The sequence below is a fragment of the Megascapheus bottae genome, chromosome 15 (assembly GCF_031878675.1).
Source record: "Megascapheus bottae isolate mThoBot1 chromosome 15, mThoBot2.hap1, whole genome shotgun sequence".
NCBI lineage: Eukaryota > Metazoa > Chordata > Mammalia > Rodentia > Geomyidae > Megascapheus > Megascapheus bottae.
In genome coordinates, this window is record NC_143523.1 from 32,425,012 (window position 1) to 32,443,885 (window position 18,874).

General features: G+C 39.7%; 2 protein-coding genes across 3 annotated transcripts in view; one reads left to right on the forward strand and one right to left on the reverse strand.

Annotated features, from left to right (window-relative positions):
• The window catches only part of Prkg1 (protein kinase cGMP-dependent 1), a 973,708-nt gene that overhangs the window by 550,342 nt on the left and 404,492 nt on the right, over positions 1-18,874 (forward strand). The window lies entirely within an intron of this gene.
• On the reverse strand, positions 15,993-18,676 carry Cstf2t (cleavage stimulation factor subunit 2 tau variant). Its single transcript, XM_090346353.1, has one exon. It carries the CDS (start codon positions 18,436-18,438, stop codon positions 16,447-16,449), a length of 1,992 nt encoding a protein of 663 aa, XP_090202479.1. The 5' UTR covers positions 18,439-18,676; the 3' UTR covers positions 15,993-16,446.

Consider the following 18,874-nt stretch of genomic DNA (forward strand, 5'->3'; position numbering starts at 1 on the left):
GCCTCCTGGAAGTGTGAATATTGATCTTAATAATCTAGCTTCCTGTCCATGTATTATTTATATTATTACTCTACTCAGATTCATTAAGATTTACTTGTCTTCTCTGTGTGTTTCCCAAGTATCATTTTCTGTTTACTACATTAAAGAAAAAAACCAAAATCATTCCAGACTCTGGCATTATCTCTCTTTTTCTAAACACTGATTATTTTGAATTCAATATTCTATTCACAGTGCCCAGGGCTTTTTGATTTCTCCAAGATGAAAACCTTCCTGATTTTTGTGCAGGGACCTAAAGACAAAATCTGGCCCTGACATCGCTTGAGATTATTCATAGGGAGAATTTTCCAACTTTATCTCTTTGTTCCTGCCTCCAGCCATTGAATGCTTCTTAAATCACTGACAGAAAATTTAGGTCAACACATTGCCTCAGGTCATTTAAATTTCAAATCTGCTGCCATTTTTCTGCTTGTAGCTGTTGGAAAAGAATATTGTGCCTACAGCTAGTGAGCTGGAGCTGAAATCTGGCATGGGAAACTTCAACTCAGAGTCAAAAACTTATTGATGCTCTGCTGAAGGAAGTTTGTCAGGAAGGTTAATGAGGCTAAATTGGCATTCTGTCTTCTGATTCAGAGCTGAATTGTTGGCTACATACAGGGATAAGAGTTGGTCTCTGCCAGATTGTGAAGTCGAGGATATACGTATATTCTTTCGTAATCACAAAAGGTGCTAATCTAGCCCCACAAAAAAGTAATCTGTGAGCAAAACCCAGATTCTCTGATTTGTGTAAATAAAGCAAGTATGAAGAAAGTGTCTTATGTTTCCAGGTCTTATAACACCAACACAAAGTGTACATATATGCAATGAGACCTTCATCAACTTTGGCTGCTACAATCAATACTGTTGATGGAGTGATTTAATCAAGAGTCTCCTAGTTCTGGAAGCTAGAGTTTGAAAGCTGGGTGCTAGCTTTCATTTCAGCCTGATAATTACCCTCCACTTCTCTAATTAGATCCATTTTATTACTATGAGTATTGTTCATACTCCATTTTTTTCTCCTCGGCCAATAGAACTCTATTTTTTCAGCAACTAACATTCAAAATGTAACATGTGTTCCAAAATACATGAAACTTTTACTTAAGTAGTATTTCTACCATGGTTTTAAGTCATTCTGAACAGGTTAACTCTGACCATTTTTCTCTCAAACCCTTACTTATAGAGTTTAGTATTTTATTTCATTTTAATTTTTGCTGCAAGTTAGAGCATGCTATATTTTATGTTTATAGTTAATGTGTTTATATTTAATTTTTGCTTGCATATTTTTTGCCAGTCCTGGGCTTTAGCTCAGGGCTTTCTCAAGGCAAGTATTCTACCACTTGAGCCACAGCACTACTTCCAGCTTTTTTTCTATGTATGTGGTACCGAGGAATAGAACCCGAGTCTTAGTGCATACTAGGCAAGCACTCTACACTAGGCCAAACTCCTGGCCCAATCTCAGAGATTTTAAGAGATAGTTTATCTTTCTTCCTGTAGTTTTTTTAAGTAGCAAGCTTCTATTCATGCTAAATTCTGCTTTATAATCTGTGAATGTACTTATTTTGTTCTTACTGAAGAAATTTCTTTTTGGCATATATTACTATATTATTATTATTATTATTATGTAGTCAAACAAAGGTCTTACAGTTGCATGTCAGGTTATGAGTATAATGCTTTTTGGTCATTGTCACCCCTTCCTTCATTCTTCACCCTTCCCCCCCTCCTGTCCTTTCCCACAAGTTATATTGTTCATTTTTACAAAATGTGCACTGACTACAGTGACTACATTTTCTTGCTCATCTTCTCTCCCTGTGTTTTTATTCTTAAGAAAGCTGTGTACAGAATTCTAAGCCTGTAGTCATTTCCATTTAGCATTTGAAGAATGACACTGCCTTTCTGTCCCCACTGTCATTGTTAGATGACAATGGAATGGGAGTTTTCATGTCAGTGATTATATTCCTTTCTTAAGGCTGCTATGACAAGTGAATACATATAGGGTGGTTTAAGATAACAAAAATGGAATCTGGTGTAGGTGACTCCTACACCTAAAATCCTAGGCCTAAAATCTGAGTATTCTAATTCAAAGCCAGTCCAGGCAGGAAGTCTGTGAAACTTTTATCTCCAGTGAACCAGCAAATGGAGCTGTGGCTCAAGTAGTATATTAGCCTTGAAGATAAAAAGCTCAAGATGGCACCCAGGCCCTGAGTTCAACCCCACATCTGGGGACAAGAATAACAACAACAACAAAACACACACGTGTTCTCTGAAAGCTCTAGAGGCTGGAAATCTAAGATTGAGGTATGACTAGAGTCATGCTCGCCACACTTTCTTCAAATTCTCTAGGGCAGAATCTTCTTCTCTCACCTAGATTCAGGTTGCTAACAGAAATCCTTGACCCTCTCGGTCTTGAGTGTGCCTGATTCCTATCTCTACTTCTATTGTTCTCCTGGCTGCCTTCTGTGTTCATGTATTTATGTCTATGTATTCTGTTCTATAAAGACAACAGTGATACTGATTTGGGGGCCAATCTTACTCTAACATGACCTTTCTTGGCAATTTCTACTACCTTTAATTGTATTGTGTGGTGAACTAAGTAGACTTTTGAATAAGGAATAACTTTACATTTCAAACTACTCAGCAATATAATCTCCTTAAAGACATTTTAAAAGATTAGGAATTCAAATGTAAGCTGAAACTTAATGCAATATACTGCCACCGATGGAAATAATTAAATTGAGGTGAGAATTCGAATGAGCTAGATGCATTATAGCAAAGCAGCAATAAATTTAATCTGTTTGGAAAATAATAACTGTCAAAACTAACTTTGCTATTTAGGATATGGCAAGGTTCTTTTTCCATATGGGTTTTAAAAGGGATCCTAATTGCATAAATGTTAGAAAAGGGACTCAGAGATATAGGTTTATTTCATGTTTACCTTATACTTATGGGCGGCAGGCTAGAGAATGTGTGTGCATACAAGTGTGTGTGTGTGTGTGTGTGTGTGTGTGTGTGTACCCACCCACACACATACATGTTGTGTACAGCACATGTTTGTCAATGTCTGAAAATGGCCAATCCAGGTGTTCCTTATCATAGGAAGACAGAGTGATTTTCAGTGAGGGAGAAATCCAATGAGAGACTTTCAGTCATTTTATAGCTATAATCTTTCATACACAGTTGGTGTATCAATTTTCCTGTTATTATAGCATGTGAATCATCCCATTGCTGAGAAATCATAAACACAGTTCTGAAAGGTCACTGATGGATTGAGGCCACTGTATTCTAAATTATTTAACCAACAAGTACTTGTTGCGTAGTATACTTATACTGGCACAGCAGGAGTGGCTAAAATATGAGTTGCAGAGTCATAGCTTGCTGACCTTGTTGAAAAAGAACTGTTCTGCAAATAACCAACACAGTGTCATAAAACTGCAACTTTTCTTTGGTCAACACTGTTAAGTATTAAAAAAAAGAATAAGAAATTCTCTTCTGGTGTATCTCTGAAGATACTTGGCTATCCAAAGCCCTGCTTGCTGGAGCTTATAGACTAGGGTTAGAAATATGACTTGTGAATGGCATTTACCAAGTTAATCTCACAGGATGGTCAGTTCTTTGCCTCTGTCCTAGTCAGAGATATTTTGGTCAGTTTTATTTTTCTTGTTGTTGTGTTTGTTTTGCTGTGATCTTTTACTTTCTGTTTCTTTTAAGAAGGTTTTTTGTTGTTGTTGTTTTTTGCCAGTCCTGGGCTTGAGCTCAGGGCCTGAGCACTGTCCTTGGACTTTCTCAAGGCTAGAGCTCTACCACTTGAGCCTCAGCACCACTTCTGACTTTTTTTTTATGTATGTGGTACTGTGGAATTGGACCTGGGTCTTCACGCATGCTAGGCAAGTACTCTACCACTAGGCCAAACTCCCAGCCCCCTTTAAGAAGGTTTTTAATGTTGCTAATGTGAGTAAATTTTAAAGTTGTTCTTTCTAGGGACCTATTTAATATCTCTAAATAATATTTAATATTCCTATTCTGTAATTCGTCATCAAGGAATTCATTTCTTTTTGGTAAACTGTGCAAGCCAATAAATTACACTTGCTTTAGCCACTCTTCCTCTATCTCTTCCTGTTCTTCCTCCTCCCCTTCTTCTTCTTCTTCTTCTTCTTCTTCTTCTTCTTCTTCTTCTTCTTCTTCTTCTTCTTCTTCTTCTTCTTCCTCTTCTTCCTCTTCTTCCTCTTTTTTTCTTCTTCTTTCTTCTTCCTGTCTGAGTGCTTAAACTAAAGGCCTGGGAACTATCTTTGACTTTCTTTCACTCAAACTTAGTGCTCTACTATTTGAGCCACAGTTCCACTTCTGACTTGTTGTTTTTGGCTAGTTTATTGGAGATAAGAGTCTCACAGACTTTCCTGCCCAGACTGGGTTCAAACCTCAATCATCAGATCTTAGCCTCCTCAAATACTAGGATTACAAGTGTGAGCCACCAGTGCCCATCTGCCTTAGCTTCTTCTTCTTCTTCTTTTTTTTTTTTTTGCCAGTCCTGGGCTTGAGCTCAGGGTCTAGGCACTGTCTTCGGACTTTCTCAAGGCTAGAGCTCTACCACTTGAGCCTTGCCACCACTTCCAGCTTTTTTCTATGTATGTGGTACCAAGGAATCAAACCTGGGTCTTCGTGCATGCTAGGCAAGCACTCTACCACTAGGCCAAACTCCCGACCCCTTAGCTTTCTTTTTTTTAAATCTTCCTAGCAAGCCATTTCTTGACTTTAGTCATTTCAATAACCTGTCATCACTTTGTAAACATTATAACATAATGTGGAGTTAGATGGTTATCAAATTTTGCACTGGTTAATTGAGAAGCAACCAGACATATATAGCCATTTTCTTGCAGTTAAGTTAGTGAATATGTAAGGAGAAAGTCATCCCTATATCATACTACCCAACAGCCCAGGAAATTATATGGTAGTAATATCAGGTTCATCACAGACAGTTCTTTTGGAAAATACTGCTTCAGTCAAACACAAAATCCTCACATAACTCTTTTTCTAAAAATTATAAATACTGTAAAATTTTACTTAAGCTACTATATATTACTCCATTAAGGGAGAATAAAACTATTTGTGAATTATCAGAGCACCAATGGCTTACTGTTGCAATCCTAGCTACTCAGGAACTGAGATCTAAAGATTGATTGTTGTTCAAAGCAAATCTCAGCAAATGTCTGTGAGATTCTCATCTCTAATTAACAAGCAAAAAACTGTAAGTAGAGGTGTGGCTCCAATGGTAAAGTAACAGCTATAAGCATAAAAAAGCTGTATTATGAGTGAACTAAAAGGTAAAAGTTATATGTATTCATCACTTAATCCTTACTGTTTACTTACCTAAGTAAAGTGTATAGACAGACAGATTCACATTAGAACAACCTTATCTGCTAACGTGGTTTGCTAATTATTGTTTTTTTCACATTGATAGATTTTTTTCTGTCTAGCACTATCATGCTGTTTTATTATGATCATCAGAACCTGTTGGGATTTATGTGACATTACTTATTTTTAAGTGACAGGAAGTGTCTTATTAATTTTAGCTATCTTTCCTTTTTATTTCTTCTGACATTAATTTAAGAGAGAAAAAGAGTCAGATGGACAAAGAGACAGAGAGACAGAGATAGAGGCAGAGACAGAGACAGAAAGGCCTTTTGTTCTCATTGTTGGCACATTTAACCCTAACAATTTGATAAGTAATTATTCAAAAATGGAGAGATGTGTGGGTGCTAATGCAATTAAATGATCATTTGAAAATAAATGATTTTCAAAGCAATTGTTTCAACTTTTTGTTAAAGTATTAAATGATGAAAGATACACAGATCCCACATATTGTTCAATGGAGAATCATCAATAGGCACATTGTGTGACTTCCTAAAGACCCCCCCCAAAACTTATGTATGCTTCTCCCAATAAGTATCCTTTTCCTTTTCCTGACAAATAGTCTGTACTAGGATTCTTCACATTACATGATTTTGTCCTATTTTTTTGCCAGTGTTACCTTCCTTGATTCAACGCGTCTATAGGACAGCCATTCTGTTACACATGGCTATATTTCTTTCATTTTTAATTTATATCTAGTGTTCCTTATATGAAGAAAGCAAGTGTGTCCACCCTGACGCAGAGGAGGAGCATCTGAGTTTTTACATTATTATGATATGATTATTCACTTTCCTTAAGCTGGCCGAGAGGCAAGAAGCACCTGTACATATACTTTTGTTCCATTCACATTTACTAGCATTTCTTTTGATTCTCAAAATGAATTCTTTTCATTTTTAAGTACCTTGAGGCAGATTGTAAATTCACCTGTCTTTTCCACGAATGCAAATGTGTACAATTTGGAGTGTGTCTGTTTTAAAGATATAGATAGTGTGCATTTCCAGGAACATGTGATTCAACTTGTGGCATGTCTACCACCACAAAACTCTAAGACCTTTGTATCTTAATAAACACACTCATTGGTGACTATGAGGAACCAACAGCAAAGACCCAGATGGCAGTAACTGGTAATTCTCTTTACTGCTAGAGTTCATGACTTAGCTGTAATTAGTTTTTGCTGCTAAAGGAACCAATAGAAAATGCCAGTTACTGGGACAGAACAGTCTCATCCTTCATTTGTACCCAGACAGGCACTAGCCCTGGGGTCAGTCTGGAAAAATGACCTCAGATGTTTTCAGCAAGAAGTAGACAAATGTCAGAGAGAGTGAGAGAGAAAGAGAGAGGGAGGGAGGGAGGGAGGGAGGGAGGGAGGGAGAGAGAGAGAGAGAGAGAGAGAGAGAGAGAGAGAGAGAGAGAGAGAGAGAGAGAGAGAGAGAGAGAGAGAGAGAGAGAGAGAGAGAGAGAGAGAGAGCAAAAAGTAAAAAAGATAGAGGTCTTTTGTTTTCATTATTGGCACATTTAACCATAAGTTTGATCAGCGATTAATTATAAATGGGGAGTTGTGTGGATTCTAGATTTTGGGAAAAGGCCTTGCTTTCTCAGCATGATCTCAAACCTTGTCTTAAAAACAACCATCAGCAAATATAAAGGGCAAAACTGATGTAAATACCTTCCCAAGCTGTTCTTGATATGCTGAGTTCCCCTATAAGCAAAAAGGCAGAGAAGCTATTGATTTGGAGGTGTGAGAAGACCCCAGGAAGATTAAAGAGATTAAAGTTAACCTTCAATCTTAACAAACAGAATCCATCTTGGACCTTGCTTTCTTTCTTTTTTTTTTTTTTTTTTTTTTTTTGTTAGTCATGGGACTTGAACTCTGGACCTGGGCACTGTCCCTGGGCTCTTCAGCTCAAGACTACTGCCTTACTCCTTGAGCCTCAGCACCACTAGTGGTTAATTGGAGATAAGAGTCTCAGGGACTTTAGTGCCGGGTGTCTTTGAATCACGATCCTCAGACCTCAGCCTCCTGAGTAGCTAGAATTACAGGCGTGAGCCACCGAGCCCATTTATATATTTCTAACTTGTGTGCACAGTCGGGAATGAAATTTTAAATTAATAAATCAATAAAAATGAAAATCTTCAGCACATACCTTTACTCTTTAACCTTCTTGAATCTGAATCTCTGGAAATGGAGGCCTAGAAATCTTTGTTTATCAGGACGTTACAGAGGACTCTGATGTGTATCTATGTAGAGTTTTGTCCAGATGATAAAAGGCCAAATAGGTAGATGGCATTGCTTAATAGGAATGAAATTGTGATCCTACTTAAGAAAAATCATCATAGGTTTTATGTTTCTGTTGACATAGATTATAAAAGAAAAGTGCCCATGCATAGGTCTCTTGTTTGGAGGCAATTCTACATAGAAGCTCCAGAAAGGGCAAGATGAGGTTGGTGCCTTCTGATGAATCGATCAGTACATATTTGATTATACTAAGTTCTTTGTTGACTTTTGTGGTGAATTATTATTCAAACTATTTTTCTAGTTGTTCAGCCTGATTTTGATGCTATATTTATTTCTAGATAGCATTCGTAAATATCAATGAGTGTTTACTGAACATGGTGCTGTTTCAGATGTTAGACTCCCTAAAGGATCTGCCTCTTCCTCCCTCTAGGCCCAACAATACGAGGATGAAGATATGTGGGTGATATTGACAGCTTCCCTTACTTCCAGCTATTGATTCCTACAAGTGTTTGGCTTTTCTCACTGTACTCTGCTGGAAAATCTATCTTCTTTCATCAATAACAATGTTTTACATGAATTTCCAAGTCAGTTGTTTCTGAATTTTTTTTTTTAAAAAAGGCTTGTTTTGCAAGCAGGGTTACTAAGATTTTTCTCTGCTTTTTCTTTTGCTTTTTTCTTTTTTTCAATTATCAGGATAATGTGTAAAGGAGTTAGAGTTACATTCATCCTGTGATTTCTTTTTTTCATGATTGGTCTGCTTCAAAGATTATTTTTTCTGAATGTAGATCTGAGCTCTTCATCTATTATGTTGAACCATTACCTAAAATGATACCTAATCACAAAACATTCCATTGTGTCTATATTACCCAGTATGGCATGTACTAGCCATGTGTGGCAATTAATTAACTCAATTTGCATAAATTTTAAAATCAGTTTTTAAGCCTTATTAATAATAAGTTCTCAGTAGGTACATAACTAGCATAGCAGAAACCCAGCTATATAGCATAAATAATAAGAGTGATAGCTTCACAAGCTAGATATTGATGCTGTTTTGTACAAGTAAAATTTGGAGGAGATACACAAAAGCCCCCACTAAATAAATATTCTGCAAAACAAATTTTTTTGGTATAAACTTGCTTAATAGAGAAGAAGATGTATTTGTTAAATGAATGCCAAATTTATGTTAAAAATATACTTATTATTTTGAGTTCCTAATTAAAATTCAAAGTAAACTAAATAAAGAATGCCTTTAAATGTGAATTTAAATTCAGTCTGTGGCCATTACCAAGTTATGATTAAAAACATATTTATAAGATGTTATTTTAATCCTCTTCAAATGAACTGGTGAAGAATATTTTTCACATGTATGTTTACCGATTTCTTGTAATTAATTTAGTAGGGCCATTTTGTTGCCAGGTTCAAATACACAGATGTGTGTACAGCACAAAATACTAAATGGAAGTTAATTGAATAACATTTTGATCCATTGATTCTGAAAGCCATAAACAATAGGAAATATAAAGGGTTGTGTGTGAAAATTTTGTTTATAAAACAAGCATTTAAGATATATGTGTTCTATTAATTTCATTATGAAAAAAAACAGTACAATTGCTTTCTCCATCTTTGTTACTGAGTTAAAGTTTGATTTGGGTAAAGGAAAACACCTATTCAGCAATCTGTCCCCTATTGTTCTGGATAAAGCTAAAGGAAATTGAAATATATAAACCAGAAAAGCTTAAGCTAGATAAAATCCTGGTGCCACTTCTATTGGTTTGTCTAAAACAAGATCTCAGCTTGAAATCTCGTAGGTCAAACACAGAGAGGTATTAAGGGGGCTTTCAACACAAGATTGCCCTTGCCATTGTTAACTTTGGGTTAGATTTCTTCTTGTACAAGACACAGCTTTACTGCATAAGGAAATACAAGGGGAGTGTTCTGGGTTTTCTTGGGTTTTTATTAAGGTTACAGTTTTCTTTGCATGGCCAGATCTTACAAGTCTTATGGTATTTTCCGAAACATGGACCAGACCATTCTGGTCTATTATGTCACCTTCTCTGTTAGCAAATCTTTCTTGGAGGGTATTTGCCTCTTCTGAAGTGAGTCTGCTCAGCATCAACCTCTGGGACTTTCTTTCATCCATCGTGCCCCCAAAAACAGAGTGGGCTCATGTTTCATGTGATTATGACATCCATGTCCATTGTGTGTTAAAAACAAACTTAAAAAGCATGAACTGAACTAGAGATTTGATACTATTTCCAAAATTTTCTGAAAATACATAAGTAGAATCAATACCAGGCCCTTTCTTTTTGGACTTTAGAATATTAAATAAGGAAAACAGTTGTAGCAGCAAAGGTTTGTTAATAATTTGTCTCACTGGTGGTGATTTTATTACGTTTCTTTGTCTAGATAATTAGGAAGTATTCTGAGAATTAGGAAGTATTCCAGGGTCATAGGAAAAGAAAGCACCTACTCCGAGGTGATGTCAGCATTTCTCCAGATCGTTTATCTTTCATGGAATAATGGGAAGACTTGTTGGATTAGAGAAAAAAAATAAGTCATTATATGGTAATTGTTTAATGAAAGGCTTCATTCCTTCCAGAGTCACTTGTACTGATACTTGAAGCCTGAACTTCATGCTCAGTCAACCTTCTTGCTCATAGCTGGTACACTCGAACCATGCTTATGGCCTGATCTATTCAATTGGAAAAGGAGTCTCACAGACCTTTCTATCATTGCTGGCTTTCAAGCATGATCCTTCAGTGCTGGAGCCAGCCAGCAGCAAGGCGGGACACCTGATTTAGGGGGTGAGGATGAGAAAAGAAAAAGAAAAGACAAGTGATAGATGGGGTCAGGAGGGCTATAGCCCAAGACTACAACCTAAGGCCATAAGTTTAAGACTGCAGCGGCCATTTATATCCCATTCTGGTCTTATATAGTCTCTGCAAAACAAGAACCTGTCAGGTGTTACACTGATAATCAAGTCTCAGCAGAAAGTGATTCACAATACTGACGATATAGCTCAAAGTTCATAGGCAAGGCGTCACACAAGACAGCTCATTTCTTTGTGTTGTTATCTTACTCAGTGATGCAGATTCTTGGGCCAGCCTCACCCTGCACTCAGCTCCCAACACTTCAGGTCTTGTGTTCCCTCAGGTGTTTCAGCTTCCTGAGTTACCTTGATACTTTCCTTTGAAACTTAAATCAACTCCTAGTTTACAATAGTCATTTCCAATGCAGTTAGTATTTGATATTTTTGCATACAGTAGTTAGTAAACATTTGGTTTGTACTTTTGATAATATAATCTAAAAGGTTACTTTTGACATAGTACATGCCCTCTATTGTGGACAGCAAAGTATTTCTATTGTGTTAGAAAAAAAATTCAAGGAGAAACTTGATAGTTCATTATCTGAGAAAGAAATTGTGTGTGTGTGTGTACTGATTCTGAGACTTGAACTCATGGCCTGGACATTGTCCCTGAACTTCATTTTTTCTTTTTTTTTTTTTTTTTGCCAGTCCTGGGCTTGAGCGCAGGGCCTGAGCACTGTCCTCGGACTTTCTCAAGGCTAGTGCTCTACCACTTGAGCCTCAGCACCACTTTTTTGTGTGTATGTGGTACCAAGGAATCGAACCCGGGTCTTCGCGCATGCTAGGCAAGCACTTTAACCACTAGGCCAAACTCCCGGCCCCTGAACTTCATTTTTTCAAGGATAGCACTTGAAATAAACATAGGCTGCATGGTTTCCCTCACTTATAATAACTAGACTATGACTAAAATACTCCTATCAGAGAATCACACTAGCTCAATAGCTAGATGCATATGACCATATAAAATGATGCTTATCAAAACAAACTCTAAGAGATGGAAACAAGAGGTCTTTATAGTGTACTGTTTGCAGTTGCTTCTTTTTTCTTTTTTCCTTTGGTTTATGTCTTTGTCACTGTTTTTTATTTCTATGCTCTTTGTCTTGTATAAAAGTTTATTTTATTTGTGGAAGGGAAGGGAAATCACAGAAACAGTGGGACAAAGGGTAAACCAATGCAGCAGTGATATTTACTAGATACCATGCTGGGACAAAGGGTAAACCAATGCAGCAGTGATATTTACTAGATACCATGCTGGAAATGAACTTACAAGTTGTGGGGAGAGGAGTTGGGGCTGAGTAGGAGGAAATGAGTAGGAAGAAATGTACTCATTACCTTACTTAACTGTAATCCCTCTGTACATCACCTTTACAATAAAAAAATTAATTAAAAAAACAAGGTATCACTTGAGCCACAACTCCCGGGTTCTTTTGTTTTCATGTTTTACTTTTATTATGATTAACTGGAGATAGAGTCTCACAGACATTCCTTCTTGACTGGGTTGAAACCACAATCTTCAAATCTCAGCTACTTGAGTAGCTAGGATTATAGACATGAGTCACTAGCTTCTAGCAGGAAAATCCATTGTAATATGAATATTTGTAAAGGTGAATTTCAGTCAAAGGAGTATGCTTATTTCTGGGTGCATAAAGGCAAATGCAACTATTAAAAAGACTGGCTCTGTTTAAGATCTCAAATATACAAGCACACTCTTCACTAACATCCTATGTTTATATTAATAACACGTAATGTTACCATTAATTCTATGAATATTTCTAACATATGAATTGTCAATTCCCTCAATATAAATAGTTCTTACCATGGAGCTTTCTTTCCTTTCCTTTTCTTTTTCCCTCTCCTTTTCCTTTTCCTTTCCTTTCTTTGTGCTGGTCGTGGGGCTTGAACTCAGGGTCTAGATACTGCATCTGACCTTCGTTGCTCAAGCCTATGTTCTACCACTTGAACCACAGCTCAACTTCCAGCTTTTTGGTAGTTATTGGAGAAAAGAGTCTCATAGACTTCCTTGCCCAGGTTGGCTTTGAACTGTAGTCCTTAAATCTCAGTCTCTTGAGTAGTTAGGATTATAGGCATGGGCCATCGGCATCTGGGTGTGGAGTATTTTTATAAACAGATAAGAAATGCAAACTGTCTAGAACTTAGTGGATGAAATAAAGCAATGAGAGGCTTACATTCTTTTATGAGAAGACTGAGATGCAACTGAGAATTCAGTGTCATTGTCACAGTAGGTTGTGACACATAATTATCCTTAGGTCTCATCAACCTAAAAGAAAATCCTGACACACCATAGGAAACTAGGTTCTGTAAGCTTGGTTAACGACCCATCACAGCATGGAAAAATAAGAAGCTTCGAAAGCTGTGATTAGATTAAGGATATTTTGTGTGTGTGTGTGTGTGTGTGTGTGTGTGTGTGTGTGTGTGTGTGCTTCTCAACTATAGAATTCTAACTAATTGAAAGGTTGTCATTAAATTTCATACAAAATCTCTTAAGTTTTGACTTTTCCTGATCAGGATATACACTGGTTTATGTTTTACACCCCAAATTATTAGTTGTAGAAAATTAGTAGAGGTGAAAATCTTAGTTGGAAGGCACTGATTCAACAGAATCATTGTATAATCTTTTACTGTCAAATGAATACCTTTTTTTTAATGTATATTTTTGGTGCCGATCTTTAAGCCTGAACTCAGAGCCAGAGTGCTGTCCCTGAGCTCTTTTACTTATTTGGTGTTCTAGTACTTGAGCCACAGTTCCACCTCAGTGTTTTTGGTGGTTAATTGGAGTCTAGGCTGGCTTCAAACCATGATCTTCAGATTTCAACCTCCTGAGCATAGCTGGGATTTCAGATGTTAGTCACTGGCACCTGACTGACCTTAAATTTTTCTATGCCAATATTAGTAAAGCTAATTGTTTTTAGATCACATCTCTAATTTACATTTTAATGCAAAAATTTGAGCTCATTTATTATGCACTCTTTTCAATCATTTAATGTAACATGACATTCACTTAAAATCTATACATTTGTTCTTTCTGTGATTTTTGTTATAATGAATGTAAGAACAAGACATCTTTCTGTGGTCAGAACTTGTGGTCTATGTGATTGGGAGAAGGGGAGATAGAGTAAGAGTACAGTGCATTGCAGCATACAAGTGCTATTAGCACTTAAAAGGCCTGTGCAGGTTACTTCTGCACCAGAGCTCTGTGTGGAAAGAACCAACCACAGCTCAAAGTGTGACGAAGCTATTTCTGATGTCAATCATAGGATGGAATATATTTATGGTTATTTCAACTGATGAACCATATAATGGATAGCACAAAGGGATTGAAATTAACCCCTATGAATGTTTTGCCTAATCACAAAAATATGCAGTCTGCTTTCATGTATCTTTTAAGAAGAAAGCTGGCGCAAATAGCTTATGCCTTTAAATCTTAACTACACAGGAGGCTGAGATCCAAGGATTGCAAGTTGAAGCCAGCCTAGTAAGAAAAGATTCTTATCTCCAGTGAACCACCAAAAAGATGAACACAGGGACCCGGAGTTTGGCCTAGTGGTAGAGTGCTTCCCTAGCATGCACGAAGGCCCAGATTCAATTCCTTGGTACCACATACATAGAAAAAAGCCGGAAGTGGTGGTGTGGGTCAAGTGGTTAAGCTCTAGCTTTAGAAAATCCAAGGACAGTGCTCAGGCCCTGAGCACTGGACTGCCCAGGACTGGCAAAAAAAAAAAAAAAAAAAAAGATGAAAAGAGTTGTGGCTCAACTGGTAGAGGCCTAGCATTGAGCAAAGTAGCTAAAAGAATGTACTCAAGACTTGAATTCAAGTCCCAGTACTGGTACAGAAAAATAAAATATTTTTAAAAAGAGAAAAAAAATGGGGGGGGGTGGTAAAGGGCATGGATAAGGAAAGAAAAGCAGCAGGTTATTCTAACCAAAATACATGCATTATGAAAAATGGTAAAACCTCTTGGTGCTTTTAACACACTCTTAAAAAAAAAAAAACCTGACAAGAAAGTAATCAGGCTCAACTGGAGGAGAGGGTACCAGCAGAAGGGCAGGGGAATGAGGATGAATAGCCAAAATAGTTTGTTTATATGTATGAAAATATAACAAACCCATTAAAATGCTTTAAGAGTAGAGATAGAAACTGATTGGGATACATTGCATACACGTGTAGAAATATGACAAAAAACCCTCTTCTGTAAAACTACGGTATGCTAAGTTAAAAAATGCAAAAAATGGAAAAAGTACATTCATTAAAATTAAACGTACAAAATATAATTATACAGTCTTTTTATTTAGTCTTTATTAAACATTACAGAGATTTTACTAGAATAAAGACTTAAACATTTCAGTTTTACCAGACTGTAAGCAAACACTTTGGGATCAACAACAAGTGTAAAGTAACCAAGTCAACTCTGAATAAGCTAGAACAACCACACATGTACAGGGGAGCTACTGGTTCTACTTGTAGGGGAGACAGGCCATGGGAAACTTAACAGTATAACCAGATACACACATACAGTAATGTAAAAATGTACAATACTTGCCAAAGGAAAGTAACTCTAGGTTTGAATGTTAGATTTCTCCTTGTTAGTCTTCCTCTTATTAAGGTTTCTTTTCCAGAGGAAGATCACCTTGTTGAATTTGTAATTCTCTTCATCACTGCTTGGACTAGGATTCAAATGTCCAACTGTTCCCAATTTCTAAGCTTAAAAACAAATTAGGCAATAGCTCTTAAGAAAACATGGGATGTCCCATGGCTAATACTTATTAGGGCTTGAATGTTCAAGTACTTTTAACAGATAAAGTAGTAACGGACAAGAATAGTCTACAGGAGTTTCTCTGCCTACCTGGTAAAAGGAAGACTACAAAATAAGAAAACTAAAGAAGATATTAAGTGTTAAGAGTAATATTTGTAACTCTTGATTTCTTTTTAACCAAATGGATACCATCCCTGTAAGGAAGCTCGTTACCCACAAACTGGGATCTCTACCAAATGAAATGGTCCACTATTTCTGAAAAGTCCAATGCACTGTGCAACTAATTCCAAACAAATGGTCCCTCCACACTGATTCTTGGGAAGGATATGAGAAAATAACTTACATTCAGATTTAGGGCTTCCTGACCTTTGAGAAAGATATTGAAAAGTCACTGGGGTCTCATCAACAGAGTTTTAAGTAACCAGGTTGTTCCATCAACTTTCCCAGCAGTCATCACAGCAAGGCTAGTACAAAATAGTGCTGGTCTCTGAAGTCAGGTAACACAACATCAAACTAGGTGGATTCCTTGATTTTTCAGATGACACAGCGTAAAACAAAAAATTCTAATACCACAAATTTAAGTACATCCTGTTGTTTCAGATTAATTCCAAAACCACTAAAGTAATGTTTAGCATCGTATCAATTTATTGCCTCTCACAGTTTTGTAGTTTAGTTTGCAAAAAAAAAAAAAAAGATACCTTAAAATTCTGAGGTGATTTTACTTTGTTACACAACAACAAAAAAAACCTCAAATCCTAACATTTTTAACATGCCATCTTTCAGTCTTTATGTGTTGTTTTACCACAGTTTACTCAATGTTTTTAAAGTGTAATTAACATTTACCATACTGTAGACAGTTTACTTATCGCTGTATAATTGTTATGTGGTATAATATAATCATCTTCAGACTAATTTTTATAGATCAACAATGACTTAAAATGAACAGATTCAATCCCTCCTCTCCCTCCCCTCAATTGAAAAAAAAAAAAAGGAAAACAAAAGCACAAGAAACCTAATCAGGTTTTAGAAATAATGAAACCCCAATTATTAAAATATGGGGATAAAGAAGTTGGCTTTATAAACCCATTCTACATGCCACAGAATAAACTCTCTGAGACTACAACCAAGTATTTTCAAGAGGCTCCAGTGGATTTCTGGATTTGTTCCTTTAAAATCAAGATACTCTGCCTTTGCTCGGGAGGCAGCATAGCAATCTGATCTGCAGTCAGTTGAAGTACCTGCATGATCAAAGCTGCTTTTTCCTGGTCCTGTGGCGTTACCTGGCTCTGCCCAGGACTAAAACTGCTAGGTTGGCCTCCACCTTGCTTGCTTGCCCCCTGCATGCCTCCTCCCTGCATGCCTGCTCCCTGCATACCTCCTTGCATGCCTGCTCCCTGCATACCTCCTTGCATGCCTGCTCCCTGCATTCCTCCTTGCATGCCTGCTCCCTGCATGCCTCCTTGCATGCCTGCTCCCTGCATGCCTCCTTGCATGCCTGCCCCCTGCATGGCTCCTTGTATGCCTGCCCCCTGCATGGCTCCTCCTTGCATGCCGGCCCCCTGCATGGCTCCTCCTTGCATGCCTGCCCCCTGCATGCCACCTCCAGGATTTCCTACTCCTGAAATGCTTGGGACCTGTCTAGGTCCCTGCGGTCCACTTGCCCCAAGATTCATGGGACCAGGACCCTGGATTCCACCAGTCATAGGGCCTCGGGAACTTGGGCCAGGGCCACGCATCTCCAATCCTCTTGCCTCCATGCCTCTTGCTTCCATTCCCCTGGCTTCCATCACACAGGCATCCATTCCTCTTCTCTCCATTCCTCGAGTCTCTAAGACCTCGGTCTCCATGGCTCGAGTCTCCATCCCTCGAGATTCTCGGCCTCCTCGGCCATCCATAGGTAGACCCCTTTGATCTATCATGGGTCCTCTCGGCTCTCCAATCAGCATTCGGGGATCTGCCATGGGTCCACCCCTTATATCATGTGAAGAGGGGCCCCGGCCGTCGTGACCAGAAGCATGGTGCATGGGGGGACCCTGATGGGGTGGGCCCAGATAGCCCCTGGGCTCTACCTCTCCAGTAACTGACAGCAAAGTCCCTCCACGTGGGTCATTTGGAGCGTCTCCCAGCAGTCCTCGAGGAGGCAGGCCGGCAGCAGTCATGGGACCCCGAGGCATGGGGGCTCTGGGATCCGACATCTGCACTTGCCCTCGCTCTAAAGGCACTGGGCCCACACCTGGCATTCCAACTTGGGGCTGCATCGCTCCTCCGGGAGTTATGGAACCGGGGCCTGGGCCAGGAACAGCTGCTGGTATTGGCCCAGGAGCTGGAATTCCACCCTGGATAGGAGTCTGCATCAGTGGTGGGATGTCCTTCACGGATCTTCTCGCCAAATGCTGAGGCTGAGGGGCCGGAGGATTCTGCTGGTTTAGCATAACATTTGGTCCTGGGCAGAGTCCAGATGCAGGCCCGGGTCCAGACCCAGGCCCAGGGACCGGGACAGAGCCAGCCTGGGCCTTGCCAGGGATCAGCGGTGTGACGTGTATCTTGCGATGCAGAATTTTCAGCGCAATCTCAGGGTCCATGATTCTCATCACGACCTGGGCCTGCAGCAGCGCATAAGCCAATTGTGGGTTCTGAAGCAACATGTTGCGAGCTTCCTGGTGGCTGTTTTGGACACAGAGTTTCATCTGCTTCATCAGTTCGAACATCTGCTCTGGGGGGAGACTGGCGACCGCTCGGGTAATCGATTCCGGGGCATCTTCGGGATCGATGGGGTCCCCATAGGGCGAGTCGATAATGGGCGCCGCGGGGCCCAGACTCTTTAACTCCTCCTTATTCTTCTCGCTGGCGGCGTTGTCCACCCGGAGCGCTCGCCCACTGAACTCCCGCCCGTTGAGGTTCCGCATGGCGCTGAGCGCGGTCTCCTGGTCCTGGTATTCGCAGAAGCCATAGCCCTTGGGCTTGCCCGTCTCCCGATCGTACACCAGCCGGAAACTCACCACAGAACCCACCTCCGAGAAAATGTCCTTCAGCTGCTCCTCGGTTGCCTCGTACGGAATGTTCCCCACGAACACCGAACGCAGTGACCGATCCATGGCGGGGTCTCTCACCGCCAAACTCGACATGATTCCGGTGGCAGACGCCGCGGCGGCGGTGAGGAGGGGGGGATTCCGCTCAGCGTCGTGTTCCTCCGGCGACCCCGCCCCCCTCCCTCGCACCACAGACGCGCGCGCACTTCCGCCGGGCGCCGGAAGCCGCGGGCGGAATCCGGGCGGAAACCTGCGTGCTCCGCTTCAACCGTTCCGCGGCCCCGCAGGAAACGGTTTCTCCAGCCACTCCTCTCCCCGCCTTCTCCAACTCCGCTGACTCCCTCCACCCGCCCACCCCCCCTCTCTCTCTCTCTCACACCCACACACACACAACCTCACGAGGCATCCATTGCCCTGCCTTTGTACGGTTCACTCACTATTCCCACCCCGCCCCTTCGTCTTATTCTGCCGTCTTCGCGGGGTTCCGCCGCCGCCTCCACCACGGGTTGCGGTGGTGGGGGGTGGGAAGAAA

What these genes read in the sequence shown, in the direction of transcription:
- Cstf2t (XM_090346353.1), bottom strand. Translation starts at nt 18,438, where the DNA reads ATGTCGAGTTTGGCGGTGAGAGACCCCGCCATGGATCGGTCACTGCGT.